At 34.3% G+C, this 27,637-nt stretch overlaps 1 protein-coding gene across 1 annotated transcript in view; it reads left to right on the top strand.

The window, feature by feature from the left end:
• LOC150092710 (serine/threonine-protein kinase tricornered-like) overlaps positions 1-27,637 on the top strand; it is a 119,492-nt gene that overhangs the window by 32,704 nt on the left and 59,151 nt on the right. The window contains exons 2-4 of the mRNA XM_090414456.1: positions 15,260-15,408; positions 24,321-24,372; positions 26,994-27,200. Coding sequence (XP_090270582.1) covers positions 15,260-15,408; positions 24,321-24,372; positions 26,994-27,200 — 408 coding nt within the window. The remainder of the gene's footprint in view (positions 1-15,259; positions 15,409-24,320; positions 24,373-26,993; positions 27,201-27,637) is intronic.

Raw genomic sequence — 27,637 nt, 5'->3', positions numbered from 1 at the left:
ACACGCATTACTCTTTTTTACTGCCTTAAAAACCTGAATTTGTTGCGCTTCATTGTTCACGTTAACACCCTCATTCACCTTCACTGAACAAGAGTGTCCTAGATTTCATCTGGTTGCCGTTATTAAACCTCTTCGTGATACTAAGCGTCTACACAGTGTAATTTACTGTGTAGACATCTAATTATTGTTTGGCCAAGCTAACCATTGATGGATTTTTTTTTAATCTCTTGCATGACAGTTTAAATTAATTCAATTACACGTAAATGACTTGATCTCTTTTTCTTAAACTTAATTTACGTTCTCTATTATTTGGCATAATTAATTGTACTAAATAAATAGTTTTTTTTTTAATATTTTATTTGTAAGCTTTCCATGCCCTTTGGACAAATTGTACATTAAAGCTATCTACATTTTTGGTTTTGCAAATAAGGAATAACTTTGCTATATGAATATATAATTGTAATGAATTATATATTCATTACAATTCTGTTGATTAATTGGTTAAACTTAATTTGAGCTGAAGCGCAGTCAGTTAAATACGTAACAAAATTTTATTGGTACTAATCGACTTTGTCTCATTCCCTTGGGAAAATTACGCTTAAGCCAACAACACTTCTATTGTTCTAAAGATTGTTGAACTTTAGTGTAAATGCTGTCGAAGGCTGCATCACTTTATGGGCGCACTCTCATTATACAGTACTGTTTAGTTCTGTCATGAATGTCTATCTGTCCATCCATAACAAACATCTGCTAAATGGCGAACTGATTTTGCCGAAACAATATTTAATATTTGAAGAAAGAATCGAACAATTTTAATAATTGTTAATATAAATCGTGTTTAAATTTTTACTGGTTTTCTTTAAAGAAATATGAATGATTTCTTTCTTTTTTTTATGATCTCGTGTGGCTATCCGATAACAATATTTACGAAATATCAGACATTAAAAGTATAACAAAGTTTAATAATGTAGCAGAGGAGGAACATCATCTGTGCATTTTTCTCCTACTACATTAAAGCCAGACTGAGTAAGTAGGACATTCTACACCCTCCCTTCCACCCCCGTAAAGCCTCCGATTGTTAAAAGTAAACCAGAGCTTGTTCATGACATAAGTATGTCAGATCTTTGAGTCACATCTGTCCTTGCAGCTGTAGAAAGGAGCTTTCGGTTTTTTACTTCCAGATGGCTCACAGCAAGGTAGCTCCATCAGTGAGTGTGCTAACAAATGGAACTCATGGCTTACTTTCTTTACGTGTATGTGTGCGTGCGTGCGTGTTGAGGAGCGACAGGAAATATAGAATTCAGGACATTACTTGTATAATGTCCTGATGTGAAGAGCGATTTGTCTTTTTTTGTCTGAAACACAATGGTATAGCTTAAAATAGTTCAGTACAGATGCATTGTTGTGTTGGACTTGATTCAATATTTAAGTTTATTATTTTTTGATTGAATACTAACAATATCCTAACGCTTGACACTCACTGGAATCCAACCAGTTTCTTTATTCGCTAACTATTTATAGCAGCGTTAAAAATATGAAATTACGGTAGGGCATTCTGAAAATACATCGAAGACTCAGAAGGTTAAAATTATATTTCTATAAGTAGATACATTGTGGCTGGATGCTATGTAGATAAAACACTTGGATTTTTTGAAGAAGCTGTCAGAGGTTATAGAAACTGGTAAAAACTTGCTTTCAAATACATCTATTTCTGTATCTATATGTACATAAAAAATATTGATAGTATGTTAACGGATCACGTCATGATATCATCTTTTACGCGGTTTATGAAAGTCATTTACTTTATTTATTTGTTTATTTTTTTATATCAATCCCACATACGAGAGGTCATAGAACAATAGTACTGTATCGGAGCAAGAGAGAGAGTGTTGGTTTAAAAAGGTTAAGAGAGTTATTATTTGTTTGAGGAGAAAAGTATAACCTATTTTATTTGTAATCTGCTATGCCTGTGTCATCTTCAATAGCGTCAAATCCCAAATTAGTTTTTAGACGAGTTCTCAAGAGAACAGCACCGATTAGCTTTGTCATGTATGTCAATCCGCATGAAACAACTCAAGAACGGATGAACTAATTTTTGTGAAACTCAGATATCCGAAGCGAGATCTCCTTTCTACTTATTGGAGATTTTAAGTGGCTAGAAAAAAAGTTTTAGGTTTGGTCTCTAGACTAGGATTTCTTTAACCCTTAGTCCATCCACGGTAACAGGAGGTACCATGATAAAATGAAGATTGGAGTTGAATCAATTTCCGCAGTCCGTTTCGACCCTTAAGTTACCCTCCAAATATGTTTTTATATACTTTATTTTAAGTAACTTATTTTTTTTTAAAGTAAAAACTATGAGGATACCGGCATTTCATGTTAACCATGTTTCAGCTAGGACTGACAGAAGAAATGTCTTTAATAGGGGCTGGGAAAGCGCAGTATTTTTAAACTCTTAGAGTCGTATTTACGTTATGGTGTTACAAAATTCTGTTAATTTGGTAGATTTAAGGTAGGAAGCATCTATGGCCTTATGCATTAGTGAGAAAATTGCTGTAATTCCCAAACTGCAGAGTCCTTACTGTTTAATGTCTCAAAAGCTAAACACCTCTATTGTCGCACAGCTGCAAACACATATATTTCTGCATTCATAACTCCATGCTTACTTTCTCAGTCTCCACTAATTTTTATTCAAAGCTTGGCTGATGATAGTAACCTCATTGATTCAACAAACCATGTATTCCAAACTAGGTTATCCTCGCTCCATTGAAGATGGGGAGAGGATAACCTGGTCGCCTTCAGTGCCACCAAAATACAGTCTTGTTTCTGTTTCTTGCAAAGAGATCTCAGCTCACCTACCCTTACACTCAGTAATACACAAATCACTAACAAGATCAGATTTCGCTCCTCGATTTACCTCCAGCACCTCCTGGCATAAATACATCACACCAAAGTTTCTTCAACCAACCAGGCATTATATTCCATTCAAGATGATACTTTTCACTTGTCCAGTTGATAACTCCTGTACAAATTCCAAATCCGACCATCCTTATACCACTCTACATGTGTAGGGGGAGGTGCACTCAAAAACATCCCTATAAATTCTGGATGCTGTCCAGAGGATAGCGATTCACCGGCACAGATGCGCTCTTTCAGCTGTCTTTTCTACAGGCATTTTCATTGCTCCACTGAACTCGTAACCATCATTCCACAGCTTTTTTTTTTGTGGGGGGGGGGGGACATGTATATAATGCAAGCTAAATCTATTTACACCGAGGTTGTGCTTAGAGAGGAAAGAAAGGTTGGCCTTCAGATAAGCATACATAACGACATCATTGTTTAGTTTTTTGCGAATGTTGTCAAAGCTGTCAAGTATCATATCCTGTGAAAGAGAATACTGACATGGAATATCTGTAGAATACTCAGATCCTATTTCAGAAACAACACATAGGCACTAAGGTACAGTGATTAACCTATGTAAAAATTAAATTACCTTGGATGTTTCGGAGAAGCTAGGTTCTGCTTTTTTCACATCACCACAGTACCATAGCTCGTACTATCTATAAAATAAACTGTATGCAGGACATAAAATGAGTTCTACAATTCTTGCTGCTGTCATACATATTAATCACATTTCAGTTCATCTTATGTGAACTGTAATCTGGTAAGACATGCTTAGTTTCTGCCAGTAAGCGTTTTAGTTACTATGCTGTTTAGTAGATAACCTCATGTCAATGTCTCAGGCATTTGTATTATAATGTTACAGCAGTTCTTTCCTGGGTGGTGGTAAAATCCACTACTCACTGGGAAAAAAGAAAAAAAAACCCTCAGCGACTTCTTTATTGTTCAGTGCTCTCGATATGAGTCCGATTGAGACTGTAGTTGCATCTGTATACAGAAATCTCCCAAACCAGCCTGCTTGGCCGAGTGGTTAGCGTATCCGTTCTCCAACCAACAGCTTCGGGTTTCGAATTCTGCTGTGGGCATGATTATCCTTAGATGGGAGATAAATTTCATTGCCCTATGTGAGTGAGATCACGCTTATTGGAGGCCTGAAGTGGTTTGAAAAACTTCCATGGTTGGTCTATAGAGCAGGTTTTTCAGACAATATTTAAATAAATAAATATGTAAAAAATATAAAATTAATAAAAATATAAAAATGCTTAGACCACGCACGGTACTAATGTACAGGGTGACCATAACATAACTTTCCCTCTTTGGAGGCATCTGTAGCTAAACCCAATAAACGGAATGAGACCAAATTTTATATTGAAACTTTTGAAGGCATGGGGAGATGATTTCCGCGTAAAAAAGACTTAGTACTAAAAGTGGCCAATAGGGTAAATTTTGGCGCTGGCGGAGTCGAAAACAAGCAGGTAATTACATTAAAGGCAGATAAAATGGAATAATATACATTTCGACGGTGTAAGCGACAGCCGCGTCACTCATTCCAGCTGATTCCCAACTTCCATGTTTTGAAAGAGAACATAAAACGGGCTGTTATGAACATCCAATCTGACCCCTTACGCTCAGCCGTAGAGCATGTCGCACACCGGATGCAATTTGTTGTACACAAGAAAGGGCACATTGAAAATCGTGTATGTGGTCCAGGCGACCCTGATTCTGATGAATAAAAGATTATTTCCTGTGAGCTCAATCACTACATTAATTTCTATGCCTCTCGCAAGTTGTTTTAGTTTAATTATTATTATTATCATTGTAACGATCCAGCTGGAATGAGTGAACGCGGCTGTCGCTTACGCCGTCGACAAAAACCATCTGCCTTTAATGTAATTATCCGCTTGTTTTCGGCTCCGCCAGCGCCAAAATTTCCCCTATCGGCGACTTTTAGTACCAAATCTTTTTTTTTCCGCAGAAATCATCTCCCCATGCCTTCAAAAGTCTCATTATAAAATTTGGTCTCATTCCGTTTATTGGTTTTAGCTACAGATGCCTCCAAAGAGGAAAAGTTATTTTATGGTCACCCTGTACTATAGGTTTACAAAAAAAAAAAAAAAAAAAAAAAAAAAAAAACGTTTTGTGAGTGGGAGTCACATAAAAAATAACTTTCTACTTCTGTGCAAATTTAGACATTTTGATGAATTTTATTATCTTCATACACAAACAAGGAGAGTTGTTATATTATTTTTCTTATAAGTTTTTAAGTTCTTTATCGAGAATCCATGAATATTACTATCGCATAAACTGTATCTTATTTTCATAATATGTTTATTGGAAGATTTGAAGTTTAGCTCTACGATAAGTACCAGAAAATCTATATTATAGTACCTGTATTTTCATCCTTTTTGGAACTAGATTTCCATGAATAGGAAGTTTTTTCGATAACTAAAGTTGGTTATCTTGAGTTCATGAATAATCGTTGCAATAATTATTCCTCTTTAAGATATTTCTGTGATTTCCAGATGTATGGAATACATCATGCTCGCTTTAGATATTCGCATTCATTTGCGAACTGTTATTAAGCGTTGTTTTACAACTTGCTCTATCTCTCTAGTCCAATAACCTGATACGTCCGGATCAACTGGGTTTCGTGGATAATGCATTTGGCATATAGAAGGTAATGGTGGTAGAATTTATAATATTGAACAGTGGTATTGTGACTACGAGCATGTTTTTAGACGAACGTCTCTTTACAAATTACAACACATTCATGCATCGAACTGTGGTTATGACTCTGCTATAGTTTATTGTAAAGACCGTGGACTAGGAGTATTTTCAATGGAACAGCTGGTCAATTGGTAAAACACATTTGAAGTGGTCATGACGTGCTGATGCCAATGCGTGAGTGTTGAATTTCCTGTCTGTTTATCACGTATGATAACTTGTCCAAAGGTAAATGACTGAGTTGTACTTGAGTCACAAATTTTTGGATAGTTAAGTGCAAGTTAACGTCATATTTACTGCCGGTAAGTTAGCCAGACGCATGATGGTGATTAGGTTTTCTGCACAAAGCAGATAAAATGTCCGAAAACGTGGTAAGTAATGATAATCATTTACGTATATATTTGATCAGAAAACTAAAAATGGACGCACTGTAAAAATGAATGCATACAATCGCGGTGTGTTTTGGCTGTGTTCGCTATGAAATAAATATGTTCTAAACATAAACTTTTGCTTTAGGTTTAAGTGTCGAATGAGTGTGTCAACTGAGTGATACGTTCTAAGATTCCGAGCATTTATCTCAAAGGGACTATTACCAGTGTGTCCAGCCGTAGCAGCTACAACATCACAAGGGGTGGTCGGGGAACTGCTTTGAAAACAAGACTTAAACGTCTGTTAATATATGATGTCATGTTTCCATGGTAATAAGAGGTTCGACTTGCGGCTAAGAGTACTCTTTTTTCTTTTTTTTTTTTTTTAAATTCATGGCAAATAGGCAAGGATTTGTAGCGCATTGGAATTCCACTTGTTTCATAAATATTCTTTTGAATTTAAAAAGAAAAAAAATAATAAACGATAATCATAATTAGGAAAAAAAAAGCGAAATTGAGATACGAGCTTGCATATGTATAATATAATGATGCAATGCCAAATGACAAACTGGAATAATATCAGATCCTTCTCCAAAACCAAATTACATACTTCAGATCCAAATATAATGAATGGCTTATCTCTAAGACCAGTTTCTTTTTTTTACAATGACGTTTCTTTTCTTTATAAAGCACTAGGCGTTACTAATACAGTAAGTATACGTAGGCCTTTAAAAGAATACGAAGTTTTCACATAATTATCATGAGCTTGACATGCAGTGATATTAAACTTTCAGCGATCTTGGCTGAAAGGTACAATTATTGAGCCAAGTGGGTCGTCGCAGTATTTCTTTTCACTGCAACTTTCAAGGCCTCTAGATATTGTTGTGTGGCAGGTGATACATCACACACGCATATATACATCCTGTCATAAGGATCCTATTTCGCATTAACTAGTATCACCTTGCAGGTGGGGAAAGGCAGCTGCATTCCAGAACTGTGCGAGATTTGATAGCACTTGGCTAATAAACAGCAATCAGGGTGGCCCTGGCTATGGAATTTAAGTACACTATCTCATTAAACATGTATGGTAATATGTTGAGATATCCGACACACTCACTGTGTATGTCTTTGTATTATGACACCATGCCTATTACATGAAGCCATCTATTAACTATACTTCGGAATACCTGATGGAATCAAAATAAAGAGATGGATAAGTGAATTATTATCCTATATGTAAGCTGTCATTAATTTGCAATTGAGATAAACAAAATAACGATAATGAAATGATTTTAAATAAATACAGAACAACTTTTCATTATGGCTACAGCTGTGACTTGCCTAAGGCTACGAATTCAGTTCTGGGAAACCCGTCTCCGGTGATTCATTCTTCATGCGCAATCTGAAGGCCAGTGTTTCAGCAAGCAGGGACGGTCATGACTAATCGGGTATACCGACATTAAAAGCTCTTTAGAATAGACGAGAGCAATTTAATTGCTCATTATTTTAATATGCAGAGAAAGGATGAGAGAGGTACTTGTCATGTAGGATAAAACACTGACCTGCGAGATAGCTTGAACAATAACGCGTGAAACATGATTTTTTTTTTTTTATTTTTTTTTTAAATGGGATAGTTTTCATTATCATTATGTGTATTCATTTCGATGAGGATATGTAACCTTTTATTTGGATGTTATTTTGAATTTCATAAATAATATAAGGAAATGCAAGTATCTCATTAGAACATTATTTGCAAAAGGATATAGAAGAAACCGGAAAATCCTGATTGTAAAATCTCTAGTTAACTTCAGTTAATGCACATACACGGAACAATTAGCGGAATTCCTGTTGTCTTACTTAAAGGCGCAGGTGCTCTACTTTTTACGCTTTCTTGCCTTCCCCAATCCGTTTGTCCCTCCTCTCCAGTGTAATTTCTTATTTAATAGCTTATCGGAGTAAATATAATGAAAGATTATACTTGGCTTATTGCGTAGTACTCGTACAGAATGTATAAGTTGCATCTTCTTACAGTGGTATTTGTAAAGCGATGTAGGAAACCACCAAAACACTTCAGATAAGTTATGTACAATGAAATAAAGCATGGCATACGATAGGCTATGGACTATTTAAATATTTCTACACTGAGGAAAAGTAGAAAAGTTCCACTAAAAACGAACCATTAGAGTGAATTCGATACAAGGAAAAATTGGATGCAATCCCAAATTAATGATCCTTCCTGATTTTTGTTTAAGCGTACACTTCACCCTGCAGGCATTCGAAACCAAATCTGACGGAATTGGTTGGTTAATCCTTATTCCAAAGTGTTCTATGTCTATATATTGCGTGTGTTCTTCTAGCCGGTTTATCTGCTTTTTATCGAAGACCGGAGTTTCCGGGTAAAAAATTCCCACTTCCGTATGAAGCCAGCTAACCCACCATTCGATTTAGAAAACACTTGCTAAAGGTTCCTCACGTCGTGGACAGGATTCCAATCCAGGTCTTTTTAACCAAAGGGCTCGCCAAATTGATGATGCTGCATTTTATTTTTTACTACCAGAGGATACCATAATCATAAACACAGTGTGCTAATTGGCATAAGAGACTGATAATACAAATTTCATACGAAGACTCTTTGTTCACCACTTATTTTATGTGAATTTTAATCTCTATAGTTTCACGTACATTACAGTAAGCAAATTAACGGTAACAGCAACACTGACTATTCGAGATCTGCCTGTGCCATGTTTTTTATGAAAGATGACAAAACTTAACAGGATTTTGCCTTGTTTCTGGTCACATTGATGCAGACTTTTTTTAACATTTCCGACCACTCATTTGATGAAGAACTAGTTGATGTAAGCAATTTCAGATTAACCCTGGCGTGGTTGTGCAGTTACGCCAGACTCCCCCTCTGCTCTTGAAGGGTCCCAAAGTAGGAAGCTGAACAAGTGAAATTAAAATTTAAAAAAGTCATGCTCGAATAAAAAAAAATGATCTTCGATCATCAGTGTTAAATCTTCATCTTAATGCTTTTGTTTAATGTTTAATGACAACGATTGAAAGAAATAAAATTTGATGACATAATTAGAGAACTTGCAACTGTGAAAGCTAGAAAACGCCATATTATTGAAAAACATTTAAGGATAGTTACCATAATATTGTTTCTTTTGTGCAACTAATTTTCTCTGCAACTAATTTTATTTTTATTATTTCATTGTTGCCCTTGATATAATAGATTTAAAATAGAGGGGGCTCTGAGAACTATTTGTGCCATGGGGCTTCGTATACCCTTAATGTGACATTGAATGTTTTTTGTGCTCTGCCATGGATAAGACGCTATGACCTATGTTGCCATCAACCGATCTTCAGATTGACGCACCCAAGAAGAAGTTCTGATTATGTTTTTTCTTCTTTTTTTTCAGATATTGTTGTTTTATGAAAAATGATAGTCTAGTGCTATCATTTTCATAAAATGCTCACATTTTGATTTCAAAACACCAAGAGTCCCGTATTGCCTATTTTACTTTTACTAAACGCGATCTTAGGTTCAAATGAATAGCTGTGTGTGTGTGTGTGTGTGTGTGTGTGTGTGTGTGTGTGTGTGTGTGTGTGTGTGTGTGTGTGTGTGTGTGTGTGTGTGTGTGTGTGTGTGTGTGTGGACTTATGGCTTACAACGTAGAACGACCTGGTTGAATTCCCTCTAGTACGCAAACAATCTTTATCAGGGCTTTTCAACTGAAGGTGAGGTATCCGGTCTCGTACGGAGGTGGAGGGTTTCCCCTCTAGGAAAGTAGAGTTTTTCATCCTGAAAACCAGCCATGAAGAACACATGCAATTTGCAGACAATGCAGAGATGATTAACCTTCCCACCATAAGCACCATCAGGTTTCTAGAAGCCAAGTTACTTGGCCGTGACGGGCTAACAGGCTCTTGAGCCTAACGCGAAATGGAAGATGGGATATAGAGAGTAACATTGTCTGCAGTTTTTAATTACAAATGATCCATCGTTTTATTTGGGATGATAAGGCACTGTTAAATTTCATTCTCTCTTTGACTGTTATTATTCATCAGATAAAAATGGGTAGTGTTTGGTAGTCTTCTGAGAGGATCCAACGAAATTTTGCATTTTTAAAATCAGAGAGCGTGTTCCAATTATATTTTACTTATACTGTCATCTTTTGTTATGGCCTGTTGAATTTCTTATTGCTTCCCCAGCTTGGGTAGCCACAACTGGCTAACCTAACCCGGTGCTGTAACTGTTTTTCCTTAATTATGTATATTCATTATATTTTCCTTAATTGTATACGTGCACTTCTTTCGTGCATATAAATAATGTTGCATGTGCAAGTCTCAAATTGATACTGATAATTATTATTGCTGTCGTAAATGTCGAAAGAGTGTTAAGATTTTTACAAATTTGTAATTATGATTGTTTTTCAATACTTGCACTTTAATTTGGTGGAATGAGGTTGCCAGCCATTGCTTATACTTTAGTCTGTTCCACAATGTGTTCACAGACCAGTTTCCTTATTTTGCGGGGGGGGGGAATAAAACCCTATTATCCATAATTAAAACCAATTAACATTATTTCTGAAAGAAGGGGGAGGGAAGAACTACTAATAAACCACTAATAAACTACTAATAACCTGTTAGGTGTAGGATTTGAACCGAGGTTTCGTTCTGAGACAAGTGATGCATAGAAAAACCACTCGGCCACAAAGAGACGTCAGTTTACATCGCTGACCTTAAAAAAAAAGCATTTTTTAATAGCTTCATGTGGTAAGCATAAAGAACTCAAAAAGATTACTTATCACTATACCTGTGCTACTTGGCTTTGTCTGACAAATAATTTCAATCACATGTGACCTAAATATCTGATAAAGCATGCAATTTTCCATTAACCTGAATAATAACTAATTTCTTTGGTAATATTTTCGTAGTAAAGAGCAAGCCGAATTCTTTTTCTAGTCCATTATTATCATTATTACAAATCCATATATATGTTTAAGAGTATTTCTGTTGTTTTGTGAGATGTTTGTTAGTCATTCTAGAAAATATTACTGATTTTTTGACATGATTTTAAATAACTTGGATGCATATTTAAATATAAATCATAGAAGTATGCATTTTGATTTTTTTGTATGATTCACTTGCAAATAATTATTATAAATTATTATTAATAATTTATGATAATTATCGATTATTATTAACGATAATAACTACCATTTGAGTGATAATATAGGTGACAGTGTGGCATTTCTAAATATTGAACAGAAAAATGTTTCGAAATTACTGCTATTTACCTAAATTCTGCTTTCGTATATTTTGTTTTTCACGTTTTCCAGTTCTAAAATTTTAACGATCCAAATCGACTATTTCAAATTATACTTTCATGATAGTAATAATGAGCTACCTCATACTAATTATGAAATTAGTTTCACGAATTTTAAAAGGAAATTTCCTTTTACAACTAGCCCTTTCTTGTAAAGTCAAAAGACTAGCGTTGGATTTATATGTTAGAAATGCGGTGGAAGCAACTGAATGTAGGTTTTGGAAGTTTTTTCCACTTGGTTAGACTATAATAAATTTAGTTTAATCCTTTATCCAAGTGTAAGCAAACAAAATTTGCGCCTGAAGTATCTTCACGACTGAGGCAACTCGTGGTAAAGGTGGACCAAGTTCTTATCACACCTCTGGGTCTGGCTCCCACTGATGAAACCTCAATAAAGGTCGAAACCGGTCTGGGTAGTGGTCCTTCCCTTAATGCATAGCATTATACATTTCCGCAAGGAGACGTGCTTTGCATTATGGGAGATACTAAGACAAGTAGTGATGAGAGCTTGGTCCACCTTTACCACGAGTTGCCTCAGCCCTGAAGATACTTCATGCGCAAATTTTGTTTGCTTATACTTGGATAAAGGATTAAACTAAATTTATTACGAATGTAGGTTTGTAAATTTAATAATGGGTTTAAATAATTTTAGTCGTCAATTTTGATACGTCGTTCAAGAAACAGAACGACCTATAAAATTATTACAAAAATTTTATAATGATTTTATACTTATTAAATAAGTAGTGAGTTTGGGAACATACTTTATGTGTCGAGAATGATGAGGAATCCAACTTAAAATGTTTTCAGATATCTGTATGGATTTTGTAGGGATCTTCCAGCTACATCACTTACCATGGCGATAAAGTGAGGTTATTTGCTCCAATAATGTAGAATAAACATTTAAGAACCCTGTAAATATTCTTGAAGTTGTTTTTATTACGCGGCTTAGGATTGTAAAATGAAAAAGAAGACAATGGAGTGCAGTGTAGCGTGGTGTATTTTGCTGTTGGCAAAACCATGGTCGAGATAGTAGGAAAAGAGCAACGAATATATGAAAATGACTGAGTCTCAGCGGAATAAACTGATTCAACATCCAGAGGAAATGCTGAATATATTGTCCTGTCTGAGGATGGCAGACATCATTCCTGTCATGAGGCCGTTTTGATTGTTAACCAAATCAGAGGATTCATCTATTACTCGCAAGTCTCATACAAGTAGAAATTGGAATATACAAACTGGAAACGAGCCCCTGGACAAAAATGATCCAAACACTGGACTGAAAAAGGATAGGATACTCAAAAAAGTGAAGAATTAGAGAAAATACTCAAGTATGATATAAAAATAATTTCCATAACAGAAACAAAAAGAAAACAGAAAAAATAAATCATCATCATCATCATCATCATACGTATCAAGGATTTAGGCCTAGTATGGCCTATTCCGGCCTTAGAAGTCATCGTTTAAGAGGACGTCCTGGTTTTCTTTTTCCTAATGGCTTGTACTTTAAGGCTTGTTTTGGTAATCTTTCTGTTTTCATTCTTTGAACGTGTTCCATCCATCTATGTTTATATTTTTTAATTTTTTCAATTACTGGTTCTTGGTTTAATTCTTTCATAATTTCTTCGTTTCTTTTGTGATCAAATAGGGTATACTTTGCAGTTTTTCTCATAAACTTCATTTCTGCTGTTGTTAATCTTTGTTTGTCTTTTTGTTTTATTGTCCAGATTTCGCTTCCATACATTAAGACCGGTAGGGCTAATGTATTGTATACTTTTAGCCTGGTTTGTTTTTGAACTAGAAAAAATAAATTAAAGATCTAAATGATTATGTTGGAATATGCAGTGGAGTAAAGAAATCTGAAAATACAAAAAAGCGGACCTACTAATGATATCTAACGACTAGAAAAATAAAATAATTAGCTATAAATAATTGAATAAAAGAATAATAGAAACAAAATTAAAATTACAGAGACAATATGGAAATATTCAGTGTTTATGTCCCTAAAGAAAATAAATAAGAAGAATCAGCGGAATTTTACAATTAACAACAAAAGTTTAACACAAACAAAAACGACTACAGATTTTTGTTCTTGCATTTAGGTCACCTAAATGCATGAATAGGTAACAAAGCAATTCAAGACTGTATGGGAAATAATGGGGAACCGTTGTTTCTCATATGTCAAAATAAGAATGAGCTAAGATTAAGTGACTTTGCCCTATTCAATAATTTGAAAATAGCAAATTCCTTTTATAAGAATAAAGAAGTACACATGCAAGCAAGAGGCCTTAAATCAATAATTAATTACATAATAGGAATTAAAAAAATAACAAACCTTTTCTCAGAGTTTACAGAATTTGAATTTTGATGAAGATCGTTATGCAGTTATTGGAAACATACCAATACATACCTCCAAAATGGATAAAGATGAAAACAAATAGAAAGTATTAAAAAAAAAAAATAGAATCCCCCCCCCCCTTCCAGGGATGATTCCTTACTCTCTCCTACTTCCCATGTATCGAAAAATTTATTTTTGTCAGTTTATTATAGAATCCCTTTAGTAACATATGTTTCTCTCATGTCCCCCTCTTGTCCACCTATTAACTAAACTCTGCAACCCACACACACCTTCACTCTATCCTAATAGGAAACATTCCACAAACCTGTCACCAGCTTGGTCACTCGTCTCTGAATATTCTCCACCATCTGATCTCCAAGAAACTCAGGTGCCCAAATCTGCGCACAGTAGTCAATATGTGACTGAATAATAGCCTTATAATGAGGGATAATAACCTCCCTATCTTTACTTGTCAGCTTGTCCTTCCGCATCCAAATAATATGTTGAGCTATTTTGCCAACTTTTTCAATATGTCATAATAACTTCAAATGTGTATCCACCATCCCCAGATCTCTATCCTTGTCTGTAGTCCTTTTTTTTTTTTTTTTTTTAAATAGATATATTAAAGGTATTTAAAAGAAAAGCAGTGTGCAAATAACATAGGAATTCAATTAGAACCAATTACCGACTTACAATTTTATTATATGCAGATGATCAAATCTTAATTGCTAATGCAGAAGATGATCTACAATTACTGTTATGGAAAGTTATTTCCATATAATTATAATAGATAGATAATTACAATAGATAATTAGAGAAACAAACAAAGTCAACGAATAGGTTACTATAAAGAATACTAAAATATATAAAAAAGAAAAATAAACAGGGAAAATTCTTAAAGAAATGGTGTGAGGCCCGCAGTTCTAATACCGTGAAAGAAAGAAGAGGAAGAAAAGACAAAAAAAAAAAAAAAAACACATCCGTTAACGCTTTTTATTTCCGTATAGCAAGGACATTTTAGACCTGTTTAACTTTTGAAGACTGCGTAGACAGTTGACATTTTTAATATATTATTAAAGTTAAAAATGTGTATGGATATTTCTTATTCTTTAACTGTCATTATTTTTTTCTTTAATTTCTTTTGAGTGCATGTTCCTATGTTTTCTTCTTTCTCTTCTCTCTCTCTCTCGCTGGATCCTCCACTGATCCATTATTGCTTCCGAATTTTAAAAAATAATTATAACGTGTGTGTCACCGTGCTTCAACACTTTTTTTTTTTATTAGTGTGATTAAATCCAGACATTTTTATGTTTGAATAAAATATGCATTGTTGCTGTGTTTCGATCAGATAGTCTTTTTAATGTCTAATTGAAATCCAGACATTTTTTTTAATGTTCGAATAAAATATTGACAAGACTTAATTCTGTTATACATGCTATCCTTGCCCTGCGCAACGAAGCTTGTGGTCCTGAAGATGCATACAATTTCATGTTAAGAAACCGACGCATGCGCGAAGAAGAAAATAATGCAGAGTTACAATTATGCTTTAACGAGCTGTTCATAGTTTACGTATTGTGACTGTTTGGTGTATCTTTACAGAGAAGAAAGGCGAGAGGAAGAATGGTTGCTACAGAAAGTGGTCAAATAAGATTTAGTGGACACACCTTAGATAAAGCCACTAAGGCCAAGGTGCATTTGGAAAACTATTATTCTAATCTGTTATCTCAGCATGTAGAAAGAAAGAATAGGTAAGTTTTAAGCTTCGTAATTTGATAAAAGAGAATATTTTGAATAAGTTAAAGGGCGAAAGGATTTTAATAAAGTTTTAAATAACATATATGGATAAATTATGAATTAATTAAGAAATTTAAGGATTTATATGTCAGAACCGTTAATTTTCATTTGATGAAAGCTGCAATCGACAATACGACCTCTATCATTTCCGGAAAGAGAAACGTCGTTGGAATAGAGGTTTCAGCTGAACTGCTTGATGTTAGTTTTAAAGAATGAATGTTGTCTTATATAGAAACAAAGTGTTTCTAACTTTATGTGTAGTTATAAAAGTAAAAACAACACTATTGTATGAGATATTATTCGATTATTTAAAAAAAAAAAATAAATAAATAATATATATATATATATACATACATACACACACACACACACACACACTCACTCACGTACATTTAATGAGGCCACCAATCAATTCTGTGTAAAGAGGTTGGAAAAATAATATTTGAATTATGAAATTTAATATTATTGCATAGCCTTTTTTTTTTAAGTTTAAATTAAGAGTTGCATTATTTTCCAGTAAATCTATTCAAACCTACATTCATTTTATGTATATATAGGGAGAGGGGGTGAGAATCACATAGATTTTTCATAAATCACAAAAATATATCAAAGGTGTTTTTTTATTTTAACCTAATAACCAAATAAGCATTATTATATAAAATTCTAAATAAAGTGATTTAAAAGCTCTATAAAATTCAACTGAAGACAAAAGAGCAAGTATATAATGTTTTACAGTATTTTTTCTTATGTAAGGCATCAAAATTTTCCTTTGCGAAAAAAACGTCAGCTGTAATAATTTTCCATCATGCTAGCATTTGAGTTCTGTATTTCCTTTCCTTTTCATTTCTTTTATGTTTTATTAATCAGATACCTTGATGGAGGCCTAGGGTGGGAGGGATATTCTGCCTTCACTACTTCTGTTTGAAGTCATTTAAAGTTGGTGTGTGCTTTCTTTGACAATGTATTACACTGCCTATCTGGGAGAAATCTGTTCTTTACTCTAGGGATGACCCACATTCCCTCGTCCTACTCCCACATATTAAAAATCTTCCTTATGCTTATTTTATAAAAATCACCCTAGTCAGGATGATTTTTATAAAAGTCAGAAATCATGCTGACTTTCAGTAATTCTCTCATAACTCCTAACTTTTGTTTTCCACTTATTAGCCAAACTCTACAATTCACACTTCCTTAATGTGTGTTTGTTTATTCAGAATACATAATCTTGATATCATCATTGTTGACTACTGGCACTGTTTTCATTGCTTTAAGATTTATCTGAAATCCATGCAACCAGATTTGTACACACATGATATTCTAGATGTGTTAGATTACTTCCTTAAAAATAGGAACAATAACTTCTTTATTAGTAATCTACTGTCCTTCTCAATGTAGTAGTTATCATTTGCATTGTTACAATATGTAGTAGTTATCAATGCATCATTACAATATGATCCTGAAGTTTAACTTTCTGCTCACTCTAACACTTGGATCCCAACCTTTCTTGGTCTCCTGAAGCTCAATCCTACCAGTGTGGCTCGGTTCTCAGTCTCTTTTGTCCAAAATGGAAAATGTTATGTTTGGCACCATTAAACTGATGTTCGTTCTTCCATGACCATAATGCTTTTCAATTCAAGTCATCCAGAAGTGATATTGTTAGTCACTTCTTGTCATTCCTTCTACTTTGCATCATTAGCAAACAACTCTACTCACAAGATATCTATTACTCATTTTACTGCTATCTGCATTCAGTATAGTTAGTCTTCCATAATATAATCATTTCACCTTTTACTTTTTGCATAATGAAAGTATTTCCAAGGATTTCCTTTATTCTGCTCAGTTAGTTTCCTTTTACTTGATTTTGCTTTCCTTATCATAACTGTATTTTTTTTTCATAACTAATATTAACTAAATTAAATCAAATTAATACTTCTAATATTTCATCAAAGTCACATTGCCATTTGAGAGTAAGCCTAAAGTCTTAAATAGTGCTTCCTACTGGGCTAAAGTATGGGCATCCTTGGCTAAACTCACATTCTCTGCTCTGAAGTGCAGAGAATGAGAATTTCCCAAAATTGGGGCAGTTTCATGCAACCAAATTTTGTTGAGGTTTGGGTAGTTTGTTAAGGCAGAAGCAAATTCAAGGAAAAGTCTTTCCTTGATGCAGATATTTGTCTACTAGAAGAGGAGCTTGTCATAACGCTAAACAATGACATTTGGATGATTTTTTTCAGATGTTTCTAATGTTTCCAAAGAATTTCAATAAAATAAAAAGTCAACACAACAAGTTTGTTAATCTTTTAAAAAAAAATCTGCTTTCAGGTCTCAACAATGTCAAGTAAACACTGCAATAAACTTATCTTATCTTCCTTCACCCTCAAGCCAAAAACAGTTAGCATATACTCTCTCTCTCTCTCTCTCTTTGCACCTAAAAAAAATTTCCACAGAAGAAATTATGATTTAGATTAAATGTGGGATTCATAGTCTTCTTATTCATATTATTAACAATATCAGACTGGATGTTGCCAATATATTGACACGAGCAAAACCACCTAAAAAGTTACCTCTCTTATAAGGAATATGAAGCATTACTGTAAATTAAGTATTGCAATAAAAATAATAATTACTAAATCTGATAAGGGGAATGCTACAGTAGTTCTAAACCATCATGATTACACATTAACCATGCTACCGGCCAAGACGTCTATAGACGTAGAGTTTATCATGGATGCGAAGTGCATATTACAATTTTAATACCATTGATATTACATTGAAATATGTGATGGATACGAAGCGTGTGCGTATTCGTATTTGATCCATAATGGCCGGTGAGGTGGTTAAACTTGCCTCTTTTTTCTTAAAGATCACTCAATCTATCTTCCCTTAGACTATGATCCTACCAATACATAAATCAGGTCACTTCAAAGACTCCGTCAAAAGGTCACCTCCTGGCCCCTTGAAATTACTAATAAACTAAAACTATACAATTCCAGACCCAGATATATGGACCATCTAAAATCCACAAACAGAATGTACCATTGATTTACCCACATGTGAATTAGTCAAGCATTTAACTAAGAGTGCTTTTCCAGTATACTGGCAACATCCCTTCACAAATTAAAAAAAAAAAAAAACTTAGCCCACTTTAAAGTCAGTATAAAAAACCATATGCTCCAACATAGACATTATGGTCAGTTTTAATGTCTCCTCTCTGTTTGCCAGTGTCCTGCTGAAAGACACTTTAGATTTCATTCAAGCTGAATTTCCTCCTGATAGTTTTGCCTTAAACTCTGAAGACATAGACCCACTGTATAGCTATGCTTTATTGATAATGATGTGGTCTCCATTTGGCCACATATCCTGGATGTTTTCAACATTGTTTTAACACATCTTGTGAACAGTTGGCATCCCAGGATCCAATTCACCACAGAAAAAGAAAATAACAACAGTCTCCCCTTCCTAAATACTTTAATTACACACCAGCCTAATGGATCCTTGGAATTCTCTGTGTATAGAAAAACTAATACACAGTGGTAGATACTTTCACTCACCCCTCCTCTTCTAATAATATGGGATTATTAAAACTTAGCTGAACTCAACCACATTCACAAAACCTTAGTCAATAGCTACAATTCCCATCACATCCAAAAAATATTAAAACCCCAAAACCAAATACCCTCTCCCCTCTCCAGAACAGTGACTGCACCAAAGCTATCACCATTCCATATATCCAAGGTATGTCTGAAAAGCTATATAAAATCCTAAAAGAATCACTTTACAAACACTTACCACAGAAAAGGAAAATAGCAAGTCTCCCCTTCCTAAATACCATGTGACCATATAAAAAATTAGCATCCCATATCCACTCCACCAAGACCAGCACAGTCCCTAGATCCATCAAGTGGTTACCAGGTCCCTTGCATTTGTGAACTATCCTACTATGACTAAACAGGAAGGACAGCCAACATGAGAATTGCTGAATATAAGGACTGTCTGTTTCCAACACTATAGTCACTTAGGGCTTGACTATGCTTTGGACACTTGGAAGAAGGCCACTCTACTCCATCACGGTAAATATAAATATGAAAGACTTTTCCTTGAATCTGCTTCTACCTTAAGAAACTACCCAAACCTCAACGAATTTGGTTGCATGAAATTTCCCCAAATTTGGGATGCTATCATCCTCCATACTTCAGCTCAACAACCAAGGACAAGCATTTTAGCCAACTGGGGGGGGCTGGGGGATCTGTACTGTTTAGGGTTTTAAGCTTGCTTACCCTCAATTGATGTGCTTCAGCTGTGTCCACACAGGTACTACTTAGTGTAGCACCTATGTGGACACAGCTGAAGATGGACATAGCATATTATATTGTGTTCTCTGATGATGGCAATGTGACTTTTGCTGATATTGGAAATATTAATTACATTTATATCGATTAATGTTAGCTGGTGCTATAATTTCCTTAAACTACAGTTGTGAATAGTCAACATATAAGCACCAGACTTTCCTTATCATACTAGTTACTTTTATATACTGTTCTCATTATTGCTCACACATCACTTCATCACCTTGTCACCTTCATCACCTCAGCTACATTTTGGTGAAATCTTTTACCTTACTTTTTTTGCTCACCAAACCAATATTAGGCAAATGCTTAAATGTGAGTGTAATAAATGAACTTCCAGGCTCATATTACAACCTTATTTTCAGATTTCTTGAGCCTGCTTTGTTCTACTTTTAAAATAAAGAACTGTTGCACCTGTAAAATTTTACTTGGACGTTTGAAACTAATATTTATTTGTGGTCATTGTAACCATTCATCTGCAGCTGTCTTACATCTGGCTTCACAGATATACCTTCTTTGAGGATGGCATTGGAATGACTCAGAAATCAGAGATACTTAAAACATTCACATTTTTATAATAAATTTAGTTTAATCCTTTATCCAAGTGTGAGCAAACAAAGTTTGCCCCTGAAGTATTTTGCTAACTCCTATAGGTGGGGATGATCTCTCATTGCTTCTGCCTTGGTGTCTCCACTACTGGGCCTGGCTCCCACTGACGAGACCTCAATAAAGGTTGAAACAGGTCTGGGTAGTGGCCCTTGCCTTAATGCATAGCATTACACATATCCGAAAGGAGATGTGCTTTGCATTATGGGAGATACTGAGATAGGAGTGATGATAGCTTTCTCCATGAGTTGCCTTGGTGTTGCACCACCTTAGCTCAGTCCTGAAGATACTTTCAGACGCAAACTTTGTTTGCTCACACTTGGATGAAGGATTAAACTAAACTTTTATAGTCTAACCAAGTGGAAAATAAACTCTCAACATCTTTCTCTGAATCTGGAGTAATTTAATAATAAGGTTGTACACCTTTTGCTAACTCCTATAGGTGAGGATGACCTCTCATTGCTTCTGCCTTGGTGTCTCCACTACTGGGCCTTGCTCCCACTGACGAGAACTCAATAAAAGTCGAAACCGGTCTGGGTAGTGGCCCTTGTCTTAATGCATAGCATTACACATAATCCACAAGGAGATGTGCTTTGCATTATGGGAGATACTGAGATAGGAGTGATCTCCACCTTTGCCACGAGTTGCCTTGGTGTTGCACCACCTTAGCTCAGTCCTGAAGATACTTTCAGGTGCAAACTTTGTTTGCTCACACTTGGATAAAGGATTAAACTAAATTTATTATAGTCTAACCAAGTGAAAAATAAACTCTCAAAATTCACATTTTTATTTAATGCCAAGTAATGTATTATTAAACCTAATTTTATATAAAGGTGATGGTACAAGAACTTTATTTGGATTCACTAAACTTTTAAAGCAAATATTTTTTGAGCCTGGAATGAAAATTTCTCTTCTTGGCCTCTTCACCTGTTAAAAATACCATTAGGTATTTTTGAGCATCTTTCAGTATCACCATCAGTCAGTCCCTGTACACTGTATGGTTGGACACTGGTCTGGCCTGCACATATTTCTGGGACTCTGAAGCCAGTCATGTTTTTCCTATCATTTTTCTTGAGCTATTTTGTGATAGCATCTGCAGTAAGACATGGTGCATCATTTCTTTTAGATTCATTCTGTCTGCCCCCTCCCCCATACATCCAACTGGAAAAAGCATATAGTATGATTTGTTACTCCATATTACAAACTTCCTACACTCTCTGTGAGCCAGTCACATTGTAAATCAGCAGCATGGTGTAGTTTGTAGCGTTAAAAGCTGTGGTAAATGTTTGACTTATGTGAGCTACTCTTCTATCACCTATGTAAATAATCCAGTGGATTAAACTTGAATTTTTACTAATTTAAACTGAATGTTACTTTAACATGTTTTGCTGTCCTTTTTTGTTTCTTTTTTGCCTGACAGCATCTTCAGGAAGATTTCTAAACAAACCATACTTGATGTGCATTCAACAACAATTTGCTTGCAAAGCACACTAAAAAGAAGCCAAGGAATTATACTTCATGACATCTGGAAGTCATTAATTAGTGTATGTAACATTTGAGATCTCTGCTATGCCAACAATCACATGCAAGGTTTACACAACAATATACAGACCTCACAATGATACACATCACTTCAGTTGGGTATCATTAGGCACGTCATGTGCCTGAAGTTGTGTATCATTAGGCACATCATGTGAAGTCGTCTCGAAGAGCAGATGTCTCGAATGTTGCATACACTAATTAATGACTTCCAGATGTCATGAAGTATAATTCCTTGATTTCTATTTTGATGTGCTTTACAAGCAAATTACCTCAGCTGATTCCTTCAACATTCTGAATAGTGTTTTTAAGTAAGGCATAGAGACTTCTTGCTGATCTATAGTGTGATGTTCTGCAAGGATGTGTGTGTGTGTCATGAATCTGCTTCTCTCTTCTCTTATTTTCAGTGTTGCCTATGTGTGCTTTTTATGAATTTTGAAATTTCTCCCAGTTCAACCCATGTACACCTTTCTGCAAGAACAAGAGATCTTGTTGTTAAAGGATAGAATGCTGTCTTTAGTGGAATGTAGGTAGCTTTCTAAAGTGTTTTGAAGGCTCTTCTGACTGACATATTTTAATAATTGGGCCATCTCTCTTGACATGTTGCCAATGTATAGTAAGGAGATAGTGCCTTTGTAATTGATTTCCAGGTTATCATAGGACAGTTTATCAAAAAATAACAATTCCTCTTATATAGTACTCTTTCTTCTACTTCTTTGTTTTTAAATAACCTCCAGAATATTTTGCCACTTTCCTGATATTTATCTTTTGTGTTCTTACCAGTCTTCCCATGACTTTTGTTTAGCTACTTTTACATATTGCTTTGCTCTTTTACATTTTTCTCTGTATTCTTTCAAAGCACATGCTCATTCTTAAAGTTGTCATTGAAGTTCTGATTTTTCTATCTTTGCAGATAACCTCGCATCACATGCCTCTCTGTCTGATTCCATCAATGTTTTCTTCATGGTCTGTTACTCAATGTCCAATGTTTGATTCTTGTCTTCAAACTTTCATTTTTCTTTGAATAATATTTGTATATTTTAGTCTACAATTCACCTTAGAAATCTGCTCACCTTTGATTCTTTTTTTAAACATACATATTATACATATATATTTATTTTCAATTAATCTCTCTCTATTTCATTCTATTTCAGATCCTTTGTATATATACTCTAGTGTCCTAAACCAACATGAGGATATCACTATGAACAAGAACATAGTGAGACTCTCATTTCTTATGTTTTCTCTCTCATGTAAATTTAGGCATATCTTTGTGTTGGAAGAGGGTATTAATGATTAGTTCCTGTCTTCAATGGAAATCCATCAGCTACACACCATTGGCTTAGCCCTTAAGTTTCCCCAGACATTTCTATACATCTGCTATTCATTTCCTACTCTGTTCTGTGCATATCTTCAATAAGCATGAACTTTTTCTTTATATCAGCTACCTTCTCTGATGACCCAAAATTTCTTCACTTCTTCCTTAGTAGAACCTTGACTATAGGCACAAATAAGTCATATTTTTCAATTTCTCATTCTGATATTTGTCTACATGACTCTACTTGAAATTGCCTGCCATTCCATATCATCTTTCTGTTTAGTATTGAATGCTATATCTACTCCTTCCTTTCCCTCAGTATCATTGCTTGAATATAACATTTGGACCTCTTTGTTTTGGTAATACCAATTATGTGATACTTCTGTAATTCTTCTGTCAGTTCAACTTCTTTTTCATTGTTACTTGATGTTGATGGTACCTATCTTGGATTCTGCTGATATCAAGTTTCAGTTTGTTCCAGTAGCTACTCTTTAATGTTTTCCTGAAAAAACAGTGCATGTCTAATTTAAATTGGTGATACCCCAGCGAGTAACATTTCTCTCCTGTAGTACCATCATCTGGTTTAAGCTAATTCAGAATATTGGTTGGCTAAATCTCAAATTGCTACCCCATTATATACCTGCTAAGATACCTCTTAAGATAAGACACCTACTAACAGCATGCACCATGAGAAAGTGAAAATTTGATATTAGGTGATAAACTCAGTCAATTATTCCTCCTAGTTACCTAACTTTGACCATTAATTTTATATCTTTACATTTTACATTTGGACCAGCAATTCTGTGGCTATTTGTATTCAAAATAACATCTTTAAAAAGGAAGGAAAAGCCTCTGAAGTATCATGGTTTCCTTATGTAGTTCGTCTCTGTGTTGGAAGTAGAATGATGCAGCTTATATTTTCAGTGCACTGTGGTTTGTGCATTGAAAATATAAGCTGCATCCTTCTTTTAATTTATATAGTTTTGAAGCCTCAGTTATATTTGCACAGCAGTTTCTATTAATTCATTTATTTTATATTTTTATATATTAAATATAGACATGAGAGACTTGAAGAATCAATGAAAGAAGAGGGCCTTTCAGAACAGCAGGCAAGTACTTTTTAAATCTGTATATCTTTTTAATAATTGTATAGAGTATCTGAGGGTTTCTCATAAAATAAGACTGAATCTGTAAATCTGTACTAGTGTTAATGACTTCTTTTGCTGATGGAATACACTGTATATATGTGTGATGGTAATCAGCTCATTATACTTAAAATTAGAATGTGCTGGATTTTGATTTAATTGAAAGAATGAAAATGCCTATACTAACCATCACTCATCAGGGCTGGTTTTACCATTAGGTGAACCTAAGCAATCGCCTAGGGGCGCCACATGTGTAAGTGTATGTGTGCTTGTGTGAGTATGACAAAATATATATAGCGAGACAATGTATAGAGGCGCCTAAATTTTCTTTGCCTAGGGGCATCAGATACTCTCGGACCAACCCTGTCACTCATACAATGAATATCATATCTCTTTTTAAAGTTGTTCACTGACAAAAGCACTTATAACTGCCTCTGACAGCTTATTCCCCTCATTTATCACTCTCCAAGCAAAAAATCAAATTCCTTACATCAATGGTTCTCAAACTGTGGGGTGCGACCCTCCTGGGGGTGGGGGGGTTGAATAGCTTGAAAGGGGGTGGCATACTTTCCTACAGATAAAAATTAAAACTGCCCTAAATCAGTTTTTAAAATATCAACAAATAAAAATACAGAAAGAAAAACTTTTGATGATACCATGTTTTGATAAATTTTGTTCTCAAAAGCAGACTCATCCATCATATTAGACTTTGACATTTAAATGTTTGATTATTTTTACAGAGAAATTGTTAGTTAAATATTGTTTCATTTCAATACATATTTTGGTTAATTGCAAGTGTTAAAACTAATTTTTATTGTGGCCTAATATTGTGATACTTTAATTATTTTGTGTCAAAAACTGTTAAATAGTATGTAGAAAACACAAAATAAACTGAATAAAATGTCAAACTTAGTATAACTTCTATTTTGATAAATAAAACCGGCAGGGGGCTGACAGTGTTTATCTCTTGTCAGGTGGGGCTCACAGGTAAAAAGTTTGAGAACCACTGCCTTATACTCTTGTCTTACACCTGATTTTACATCAAACCATCTTGTTTGTTCTTCAATTTTAATTGCTGATAGAAAAAAAAATCAGCTACTGGGGATTGATCCATGTTTCTCAATCAGTAATTCTATATTGCAGGTTTTTAAACTAAATTAATGTTTTTAATTTTTAATGGTCTTACCTTTGCTTTCAGAAGAGCCCATTGTATTGATGATAACATCAGTTTTTGCATTATGCCCTTGTCATTCTGTTCTTCAACTATAAAATTGTATCACACTTAATGTACTGATTCAGATTCTAATATGAGTAGATACTGCCTATAAAATATTACTCTTATTAATATTGTGTTATATTTTCTCTCTCCCTCTCCTCCCTCCCTCTTTCTTTCTTTTGTATATTCATTTAATTATTGATAAACCAAGTTGAAAATTTATTTATCACTAGGTTAGACTATAATAGATTTAGTTTAATCCTTTATCCCAGTGAGAGCAAACAAAGTTTGCGCCTGAAAATATCTTCAGGACTAAATATAGTGTTGTACTATCTTATCCAGTAAGTAGTGCAACACCAAGGCAACTCGTGGCAAAGGTGGAGCAAGCTACCAGGCACTTCTAACCCAGTATCTCCCATAATGCAAAACACATTTCCTATGTGGATATGTATACTGTTATGCATTAAAGGGATTGGCCATCTACCCAGACTAGTTTCGACCTTTATTGAGGTCTCTTCAGTGGGAGCCAGGCCCAGAGCTGGAGATACCAGGCAGAAGCAGTAGCAAGTCATCTGTGCCTATGGGAGTTGCCAAAAGGTTTATCACCTTTTGTAAAAATTACTCTGGATTTAGAGAAAGATGTTGAAAATTTATTTATCACTAGGTTAGACTATTATCACTAGGTTAGATTATTATTATTGATAAACCAAACTTTATCACATTTTTCTAATATAATTTTTAGAAAATCTGGTGCCATTAGAGAAAATGCTGTTATCTACTTTGCCATGCTAGTGTCATGAACTCTTTGGGTTGTATAGGGTCAAAGCTGATTATTAAAAATAAAAAATAATAATAGAAGAGAGAGAGAAGAAACACTCTTATATTATTTTTGAAAACCAATACTGGAAGTTCATTTTAAAATATTTGCCTAACTCTGTTTACTTATTGGTGTGTGTATGGTGTGTGTGGGGGGGGGATCTGAATAATTTGCCTGCTCCATAGACAGTTTCTTTAAACCTCTTTGAATGCTGTTAAATCCATGTAACATTTATCTATGATGTCTATCCATTGCATCTACACTAGAGACTAATTCCAGTATAATCTTTTAAACTTAAAGCTATTGTTCAGAGATATCTTAGGACAAAGAAACAATAATAAAACATTGGCATTTTGCTTCAGAATTTTTTCAAACACCATCTGTAGTGTTGAATAACTTGTTGCACTACTAAGTTGTGCAGATTTTTTTTCAACTGCTTACAAGTAATATAGCTAGATATTAGATTTGTCTTAGCATCTGAACATGAATTAGAGAAATACTAGAATGCATATTTAATTTTAAAAAAATTCTAATCCATATTTTGTTTATTAGAAACAAGAAAAGAGGTTACAGCATGCCATGAAGGAAACAGAATTCCTGAGATTAAAGCGCTCTCGTCTTGGTGTAGAAGACTTCGAACCATTGAAAGTTATTGGTAGGGGAGCATTTGGAGAAGTTCGTCTTGTACAGAAGAAAGATACTGGTCATGTATATGCAATGAAAATCTTGAGGAAAGCTGATATGCTAGAAAAAAAACAAGTAAATATATCTATATTTGTTCTAATTATAATGATGAATATATTGTTACTCAGCAAGTGCTTTCTTCACTGCCACACTGTGGAACTGGTGTCAGGACATAGTTGCTCAACTTAAAGTGCAAAACAGCTTTATTATGTTCATCATTTTGATGAACGTAACAATAAAGCTATTTTGCCATATAATTTTTTACAAACTTTGGAATAAATAAAATATTGCACGCATGCAAAATAATTTTGACTTTAATTTCTAATGCTTTAATTTTAATTTTGCAACATAGTTTTGTTTTACAGGTATTTAATAGTAATATAACAATGCTATTCTAATAAATAGCAGGAAATAAAAAAATTTTATTTTTTATTTTATTTTTTAGCTTTGTGATGATTATACAATAAAAATTATGGAAGTTTATCCACTCAGTTATGCTACTAGTTATATAT

The sequence above is a fragment of the Typopeltis vanoorti genome, chromosome 25, assembly GCF_054136105.1.
Source record: "Typopeltis vanoorti isolate ZY-2024b chromosome 25, IOZ_Tvanoo_1.0, whole genome shotgun sequence".
NCBI classification, from domain to species: Eukaryota; Metazoa; Arthropoda; class Arachnida; order Uropygi; family Thelyphonidae; genus Typopeltis; species Typopeltis vanoorti.
The sequence above is the reverse complement of the archived record's forward strand: the minus strand, read 5'-3'. Positions and strand labels throughout refer to the sequence as shown.